General features: G+C 45.3%; 1 protein-coding gene across 1 annotated transcript; it reads left to right on the top strand.

Moving 5' to 3' along the window:
* Positions 1 to 315: 315 nt before the first annotated feature.
* On the top strand, positions 316 to 9,300 carry sf3b2 (splicing factor 3b, subunit 2). The gene is made up of 22 exons (XM_083675488.1): positions 316 to 461; positions 960 to 1,006; positions 1,252 to 1,311; positions 1,560 to 1,787; positions 1,905 to 1,967; positions 2,134 to 2,269; positions 2,450 to 2,544; positions 2,775 to 2,883; positions 3,160 to 3,260; positions 3,554 to 3,751; positions 4,182 to 4,301; positions 4,517 to 4,597; positions 4,777 to 5,004; positions 5,452 to 5,601; positions 5,710 to 5,799; positions 6,008 to 6,115; positions 6,251 to 6,358; positions 6,486 to 6,628; positions 6,822 to 6,923; positions 7,141 to 7,240; positions 8,247 to 8,438; positions 8,941 to 9,300. Exons 1-22 carry the CDS (start codon positions 332 to 334, stop codon positions 9,010 to 9,012), a joined length of 2,661 nt encoding a protein of 886 aa, XP_083531614.1. The 5' UTR covers positions 316 to 331; the 3' UTR covers positions 9,013 to 9,300.
* The last annotated feature ends 449 nt before the right edge of the window (positions 9,301 to 9,749 follow it).

The raw sequence follows: 9,749 nt of genomic DNA, 5'->3' as shown, positions 1-9,749 counted from the left end.
AAGCATTCTACTAGTAAGAGTATTTGAATTGTCCTCCTATTTAATCTGTAACATTTTAATTGGGATATTTATGGGGAATGGCATGATTTTATTTGACCGTTTTGTTGGCACGCCAACCTGGCAAGGTGGTACATTTATTTAGCGACTGCTTCCACCTAGTGGTTAGTATTTGGAAATGCATGAGGAATGCAAACCCCCTCCCCCTCACACCAACTACACATCCCACAATTCTCTTCCCATCCTCACATTTCCCATCACGCTTTGTGTGCGTCCCGTTGTCGTTGCTCTCGTGTCCGTGGTTTCTGTGGAGAGCCATTGATTGAATTTCAACATGGCATCCGACGGACCGCCGGGGACCGAATCTATCCCGTCCGACTTGGGGAGTTCTATAGCGGCCCTGAATACATGGAGCAACCCGGAGCTTCAAGCCAAGTTAGGGGAGCTTGGCGCCCCAAACATGGGTGAGCAGCAACAAAGCCTTTCTCCGGTAGCAAGCTTTAAATGAACGAATGCGTGATGGGGAATGTGTTCAGCAAAACTACTTCCGTGGCTAGCTAAGTTTGCAGGCCTAGCTAGTCAGACATTCAACCTAAATAAGCAACAGTCCGAACTAGCTTTTAGAGATGCATACATGTAGACATTTGAACATTCTAGGTTTATTAAAGATAGACAGTTAACGAGCTAACACTTCCTCAACTAACTTCCAGGACCTCTGTTATCTGCTCGCTAAGCTAGCTAACTAGCACATGATGCTAATATGATGGCCAAACGACTGATAAGTTGTTGTTGTGTGATGGGAGGTTGGTTAACTATGGTCATCATCTAGTTAGTTGTCTGCTGCGAATAGAGATTTCACTTCCACATACAAAGGTTATGAAAGCGCCCAGGGGTTGACATATTAACAATATGCCATCAATCTGTTAGTTTTGCATCATATAATGGTTACCCTCCTGCCTCAGGCCCCAGAGAGGAGCTGCTTGACAGGCTCAAGGGATACATAATGCAGGTATGTAAAGTTTCTCATATTTGTATTGTAATAACTCCTGTCTCTATCATGTGTTTACCTGCAAGTGGTTGGTGGAGGTAGAAATCAGAGGACAGGCTCATTGTAATGCATGGAAAGGAATTAATGTTTTTGATACCACTCTTCATTCCATTCCATGCAATACACTAAGCCTGTCCTCCAATTTCTGCCTCCCCTGCTGTCAAGTTATTATGATCCATGACCTTGATATGTATTTGTCTCTCTAGACTGGTATGATTCCCAGCAAGCCCAACCTGTCAGGAAACGATGACAAACCCATGACTACGGTGAGTATCAAAACAGTTCCAGTGTCAAACCAACATCAGTGAATTACATAAACCGCATAGAGACACACTTGTTTCTTTGTCAGGCGTAAGGCCAGGAGATTGTCATGACCGGTAACACTTCCGGCCTAAGAACAAAGTCTAATGGGTTTCCTGACCAGGCCACATGTTCATGAAAACCCCCTGGGCCTCTAAAACACAAACAACAACTACCCTTACAACCAGACTTCTGCCTTCCCCATCTCCCCTAGATGCCAGGCATCCCCCCCATGCCCCCGATGCCCATGCCCCCTATGCCCCCTGGTATGGGAATGCTCCAGGCAATGAGTATGATGGCGGGTGGACCCCCTCCACCAGGCATGCACATGGGTATGGAGCCTCCGGGCATGCCTCCTGGTCTGTCTCAGGAGGACCAGTTGAAGATGGCCCAGCAGAGGGCTGCCATGATGATGCAGCACGAGGAGAGGGCCAAGCAGCAGGTAAGACTGGGGAGAACTGTACCTGTCTGTCCGGTAATAGGGATTAATGTTGATGTAGAGGGTTCATGAAGTCAGTGTTGATGGTTTGTATCGTGTGTATCATGTGTGTCTCTTCAGGGGGATTCTCATGCCATCGAGGAGCACATGAAGGAGCAGCAGCTTCTGGAGCAGCAGAAGAGGGTGAGCAGGAGTAGATGTAGCGGCCTTTTCATGTTTTCACAGTGAAAATTTGTTTTCGATGATGAATCACTTGATACTGTAAACTACTGTAACAGTCATGTTCATTTTATAACCATCACCTACCGTCACTCCCTCTTCCTGCCCCCCCCCCCCTTTCCTCCATCAGGCTGCAGTGCTGTTGGAGCATGAGAGACAGCAGGAGATGGCTAAGATGCAGCATGGAGGCCCAGGGCCCAGGATGTCTGACCCAGGGTCCCGTCCTCCCATGATGTCCCACATGCCTCCGCTCAACACCATGAGAGGTACTTCAGGGGCTAGATCTTTATCCCCATGTCCCTGGGTGTCATTGTCTCCAAGTAAAGCAAGCCAAAAGTCCTTTGCTTTTATTGTGAGATTATTATTATTCATTGATTATGTATTATTGTTTTCATGCTGCTGTGTTGATACATTGATGTAATAACTGTACTTTGTTGTCTGCGCAGGTATGAATCCCGGTGGCCCGCCTCCTCCTGGCGTCTCTATGATGCAAAGCCAGAGACAGAGGGTGCCCCCGCCTCCAGGAGAAGATGCCAGAGAGGTAAGAATCATCAGTGTAACCAGTCTTTGGTGTTGTGGTGAATAGTGCTAGCAGTTCCACCATGTGCCCAGTCAATTTACACTTAGAACATTGTGCGGACGAAGCCTAACTATAGACCTGTGCTTATACCTAAAATGTCCAATTAACATCAGTACGTGAATGGTGCAATAGATATGTATGTGGATCTAATGTTGTCTGTCTGTCTGTCTCTGTCTGTCTCTCTCTCTTAGGTGTGGCAGGGAGAGGAGGTGGGGATCGGGCCTAAGATCCCCCAGGCTCTGGAGAAGATTCTGCAGCTGAAGGAGATCAGACAGGAGCAGCTTAGCATTGCACCCACAGGTGAGAATGCTACTCACTAAAGAACGGACCAGGATGCATACAGAGGGCAAGACTATTTTATTTATCAGTTCACTTTTGCCTTTACAGTATGTGATGGAGTCTGTTGCTATTTATTATAAGTCTATCTCCGTGAAGGGACATCAGCCAAGGGAAACCTCTAACATTCTTAGAATCTTCAACATTTTAAGGGTGTCAGGCACTTGTGTTCTGGGTTAAGAGCTCTGTTGGCCCGTAAGATGACGGCTGAATGTTTCCTGTGTTGTCTTGCTTGTCCAGAAGAGGAGGAGGAAGAGAGCCCTGAGATGGAGATGAACAATTCCTCTGCTCCCACTCTGTCAGAGACTGAGGAGGACGAGAGCTCCCTCTCCAAGAAAGATGTGAGTCCTCAGTCACCTCATCTCTCCTGCTGTCTGTCACTCCTGACACTTTGATGACCACATGTCAGCGTGACTTTAGGGGCTGGTTTCCCAGACACAGATTAAGGAGATCATGGAGAGTTTCCATTGACATTGTGATTTAGTCCAGGACAAAGCTTAATCTGTGTCCGGGAAACTGCCCAGACATTTCATAACACGACTGATAGTAAAGCTTCTCCATAGATTGACAACCAGGTCTGATAGCAGTTTGAAATGGAAAGTGGTGCTATTTTTGTCATCCTCTTCCCTCTCAGAAAAACCGCAAGCGCAGGAACCGTAAGAAGAAGAACAAGAAGAGGAGGGAGCAGGAGAAAAAGGAGCAGGCGGAGGTGAAGAAGGATGAGAGTGAGAAGGAGAAGGAGCCAGAGGTGGAGATAGAGTACATCACAGAGGAGCCAGAGATCTATGACCCCAACTTCATCTTCTTCAAGAGGATCTTTGAGGCCTTCAAGGTGAGCGTTGTATATTTAGCTGAGATGCAAGATATTGTTAACTATTTAATATGAATGATGGGTCAAACCCTCGAACCTCGGGACAATGTTTATGTAACTTGGTATTATGATGACTGTGTATGGAAATGCATTCTTTCATGAGTTAAAGGTATTTAGAGAGATTTCAGATTCACCCAAGCTATACGTTTCACTGTCAAGTGATAGCCGTAAGAGAAAAGGCTGCTGAGTGAATTCTCTTGCTTTACACTAACTATCTCTGCCGGTAGTTGCCCTGCTATTTCATGGCTATGTACCTTTAATTTTGTCTACCTTTAATTTAGTGCTGTTACGGACTTTTAATTGCAGAAGAGACATCTGTTGATTTGATTTTGGAATCTGTTTTTTAAATTGCTGACAGTTACATCACTGTTTTTTTGCATGCTTTTCTCAGCTGACAGACGACGTGAAGAAAGAGAAGGAGAAGGAGCCAGAGAAGAAGGAGCCAGAGGCAGCTGTGCTGAAGAAGAAGGGATTTGAGGAAGAAAAGAAAGACAGTGATGACAGCGATGATGTATGTGTTCATCTCCTCTTGACCTACTCCTCTTGCCCTGTCCTCACACGTCCATCTCTGCTTGTGTGTTTATATCTAGATGCACTCCTCCTTCAAATCAGGACTAAAAACTCACCTCTTCAGACAGTCCTGCAGACTTTTTTATGCATTCAGTTCTATGCTTTTTAAGATGAAATGAAAAGTGTTTTACAAATAAAATGTATTGTTATCTACAGGAGATCAGACCAGATGTGGCCAAGATGTCGAAGAAGAAGATGAGGAGGATGAACAGACTGACTGTGGCTGAACTCAAACAGGTACACACTGAGTTTAGAGCTATACTACGCAGTTCTGTAGAATTGATCATCAGTGATCTGTATGATGGGGATCAATCTTGCTTGTCTTCTGCAACCTTCCCTCTGTCCTCACCCCCTCCTCCCTCTCAACTCTCATTCCCACTTTCTTACCCTCTCCTTTCATCCCCTCTTCCCTCCAGTTGGTGGCACGTCCAGACGTGGTAGAGATGCACGACGTGACGGCCCAAGAGCCCAAGCTGCTGGTGCACCTCAAGGCCACACGTAACACGGTGCCCGTCCCCCGCCACTGGTGCTTCAAGAGGAAGTACCTGCAGGGCAAGAGGGGTATAGAGAAGCCACCCTTCGAACTGCCAGAATTCATCAAGAGGACAGGCATCCAGGAGATGAGGGAGGCCCTGCAGGAGAAGGTGGGTGGCAGAAAGACCCTCATAGTTGTGGATATAGGAACCATATCTGTTTTTAGGACCTTGGTTGTGTTTTAGGCATCCATCATCATTTATTCCTACCTTTCTTTGGGTAATCAATTATTTGGGAGTGATAGGATAGTAACGTTGCTTTTACTTATCTGTTGTGGTTGTATTTTCTAGACAAATTGGATAAGTCATTACCTCAATGAAGGCAGGAACAATTAATGCATTTTCATCAAATACTATGTTTCTGCTTCATAGTGCATGTTACAACCTCTAAATGTAACTCAGTGACTTCCTGAGTTACACACATCATATGGTGACGTTATACATTTGGTCTATAGTAGAGTACTTTTTTTGCAGCTTTACATTTGGAGGTTGTTACGTTTCCTCCTGTGAGAATATCGTCACTGATTACTATTCAATTAATGCGGTCCCCATTCACAGGAGGACGCCAAAACCATGAAGACCAAGATGAGGGAGAAGGTGCGACCCAAGATGGGCAAGATCGACATTGACTACCAGAAACTCCACGACGCCTTCTTCAAATGGCAGATGAAGCCCAAGCTCACCATCCATGGAGACCTCTACTATGAGGTACTGTATGATTAATGATGATAATAGTGGATTAGAAGGATTTTCAGTCAAGTAGTAAAATTGTGTGGTTAATGGTTATACTTAAGTCTCTCTCTCTCTGTGGCATAGGGTAAAGAGTTTGAGACCCGTTTAAAGGAGAAGAAGCCAGGCGATCTGTCAGATGAGTTGCGTATCGCTCTGGGCATGCCTGTCGGACCAGTGAGTGCTTTTCTCTCCTCCTCCTCCTCCTCATCACTTCATCACTACCGTTCCTCATCAGGGGATGACTTTATTCTTCATATGTGTTTGATTGAATTCTGATCATCTTGTTGAATTAAGACCTCATCATTGATGAGGAGCAGTGCTGCTACCATGGTCTTGTCCCACCACTAAGGGTTGTCTCCTCCCACCTCCCCTTTCTTTATAGAACTCCCACAAGGTGCCTCCTCCCTGGCTGATAGCCATGCAGAGATACGGACCCCCTCCCTCGTACCCCAACCTCAAAATCCCTGGCCTCAACTCGCCCATCCCTGAGGTAAGCCACATTCAATACATGGACTACTGACATATATTCTCAGTGACTATAACAGTCATAATGCTAGTAGCAGTCATTATATTAGTAATATTATTGTTCTTGAGACTGTTATTTATCTCTCTCTCTCTCTCCCAGAGCTGTTCCTTTGGTTACCACGCTGGTGGGTGGGGTAAGCCCCCTGTAGACGAGACCGGTAAGCCTCTGTACGGAGACGTGTTCGGGACCAACGCAATAGACTTCCAGGTGAGCACTGTTTTCTATTGTTCTACCCCCCTCTGTTATACATCTTTACCTCCCATTACTCTCTACCACACACACCCCATCTCACAGACAACCATCTGCTACATTGGACAAACGTGTGTGTGTTTAGGCTAAGGCAGAAGAGGAGGAGGTAGACCATACGCCGTGGGGAGAGCTGGAGCCTTCAGATGAAGAGTCTTCTGAGGAAGAGGAGGAGGAGGAGAGTGACGAGGAAAAACCAGACGAAACAGGCTTCTTCACACCAGCAGACAGGTAGTCAGATGTTAACTCTGTAAACACTTTAAAATGAATTATATTTTCACTTCAAATGAATGGGTCTCTTTACTTAATTGTTAATCTTGTACAATTAAATACCAGTTCTAAATTGCATTTAGTTTAGTCTTTTGAATACCTTTTATATAATTAGTTTAACTGAAACGTGTGTGTGTGTGTGTGTGTCTGTCAGTGGTCTGATCACTCCAGGCGGGTTCTCGTCTGTCCCTGCTGGCATGGAGACTCCAGAGCTCATTGAGCTGAGGAAGAAGAAGATTGAGGAGGCAATGGATGGGTGAGTGTGTCCTGCTACTTAGCCTGTGTGTGTATTCTACAGTATTAGAGGTTTGTATGTAACATCAGTATCATGAATTATCAAGAGAATGGATAGTATGCTCACAGTGCTCAACATTGGAAGGTGGGAGCTAACCTCATCCAAAACTCATGTCCAGAACCTACTGATATGATCCACTTTGAGAAACGTGTGTGTGTGTGTGCGTGTGTTTTTGCAGCAATGAGACACCTCAGCTCTTCACTGTGCTGCCAGAGAGAAGGACAGGGTCTGTAGGAGCGGCCATGATGGCGTCGACACACATCTACGATGTATCAGGGGTAAGAGTAACGTGTGTGTGTGTGTGTGTGTGTGTGTGTACACACTCTGTATGTATGCTCTGATGCAAGTTCCGATAGTAAACATTTTGCACATACCAACCACTGTGTTCATAGGCAGGCATGCACCGATCTGTACATGGTTCAGTTCTCATGCATAGTGCTGGGCAGTATACTGGTTCTGTAGGAATACTGGTATGTATTTTGACTAAACCATCAACACCAGTGTTCCTCCTCGTAACGTGCAGATTGTGTGCAGACAACATTTCATATCTTTCACTTGAATATGAGGCACAATGAGAGCATTCAAATTAAGCTCTCATCTGTACAATGAGCAGTTTTTCATAAACCCAGCAGGCAGCACGAAATAGCGGAGATTAGGTGTGAGAAGAAATAGCAGAATTTTCTTCGAGTCAGGATTTTAGGTTATAGCGGGGTTGGGACTAGATAGAAACATAGACTACTGTCCAGGACAGGAGAATATCTTCCTTCCCATGCCGTCCTCTAGTCTGAATAGTTAACAGACTTCATGGTTCTGGTGTGACAGAGACAGCTGGGCCTATTGCATTGTGCCTATCAAATGTGTGAATATGTATCTGAATATTCAAAATGACAGCTCAGATAGACATGACAGCTCAAAGTTATTTTATACAGGCTTAGGTATACCCCCTGTATCTTTGATGGTAATGTTTTGAAGTGAGCTATGCATTAAGTCATATAATTCATACTTATAGAACATATTTAGAACTTTCATAATTCAGAAACAAAATATACTGTCATACCATGAAAAATATGGAAAATACAGTGATATGATATTTAGGCCATATCACCCAGCCCTACTCATGCATAACACATGCCCAGAAAGAAGACCTACACACACACACGCATGCACTAAAGCAGTAAAACATACACACACATGGCTTATATTTGTTGTCATGGTCTCTTATATTTGCACGCACACACATGCCACATCTAACCCCCTCCCTCCGTCTCTGTCCCCCTTCCCCAGGCGATGGCGGGGCGTAAGGCGGGCGCAGGGCAGGAGTCCCAGGGTGTGGAGGTGGCTCTGGCCCCTGAGGAGCTGGAGCTGGACCCCATGGCCATGACCCAGAAGTACGAGGAGCACGTCAGAGAGCAGCAGGCCCAGGTGGAGAAGGAGGACTTCAGCGACATGGTGGCGGAGCACGCTGCCAAACAGAAAGTGAGAGAACAGAACGGTTATATTAGTATTTGTACATATTTCAACAAGTTCATCATTCTGAGGTTTTAATATGATCATTATATGTTAAAAGCCCCAAAGAGAAGTTGATAACCCCCATAGGCTTCACTGTTCAGGAAATACTTTTGTGGTTTAGCATTCCTTGGATTTAACACAGTATTTGTTATACAACTGGCCTGAGCTGAAGCTCGCCAGTTTCTCTCTCATTTTTGAGTGTTTGTGCTTTCTTTAGAAAGCTTTCATGTAGTGAACTACTTTTTCGTTGTAGCTTTAGTTTGACAAACTATATTTCTATCAAGGGTAGCTTTAGTGTGGTAATTGAGAGAGGATGGTGTGCCCCCCCTCCTCATCATAACAGGGGCCATGCGGCACTCATTAACATAGAAGAAGATGTCATGTTCACAGAGAGAGAATGGGGGGGGGGGCGGGTCTCCTTTTGCCTTGTATGACAATACTAACCTCAACTTCTCTCTCCCTCCCACAGCAAAAGAAGAGGAAGGCCCAGCCCCAGGACACACGAGGGGGCGCCAAGAAATACAAAGAGTTCAAGTTTTAGCCTCAGGACACAGGAGGAGGTGGGAAGTGGAGCAACAGCAAGAGCTCAGATTTTTAAGACCAGAGGATCCAGAACCAGACTACACGAGCGGGCCGTTTCACCAGCGAAAGCCATCCGTCGTTATTTTCCTTTTGATAATGGTCGTCATGCGTGTGCTGTCGAAACACTGCCAGTGTATGTTCTCCTCTGCATTTGTATTGATGTGTCTATCCTGTGTTATTCAGTTATTTTTCATGTAGCTGTGCTTTTATGTTTTTGTAAATAAAAGACAAATCCAATGTCAATCCATGTTGCTGTGTTACGCAGTCTCATACTTATGACTAGTAATCATTGCTTCAGGGAGATGCAGCTTTTTTAGCTTTTTTAGTAAAGACATTCCTGTGGAGGTATTTACCGAATGTGAGTGACAAAGCATGAGTCTGACCCAGGAGTAAATCTCCTGACCAAGTCACAAGGTCACACCTCAGACATAATAACAAGATGCAGTATGGGGTTAGTCCACCAGAGGGAGCTAGAAGACTCGGAGTGTGATAGTCACCTGACGTCTGGGAAGCACAGTGACCTAAATAACTGCGGTAACCACATGCTGACATGCTGACTCGGTCACTAGTACACACACAGGCTGTGAGTGCCCTTTGCACCATACTGGCAGTTACCACATTTTCATTCTAGGGTTTTTCAGCCAACTACGATCTCAGCCGCTTAGTCAATATTATTTCTAACCTGTTTTTTGTATA

Source organism: Argentina silus (assembly GCF_951799395.1).
Source record: "Argentina silus genome assembly, chromosome: 1".
Classification (NCBI taxonomy): domain Eukaryota; kingdom Metazoa; phylum Chordata; class Actinopteri; order Argentiniformes; family Argentinidae; genus Argentina; species Argentina silus.
Note: the sequence above shows the minus strand (reverse complement) of the source record. Positions and strands in the feature narration are given on the sequence as shown.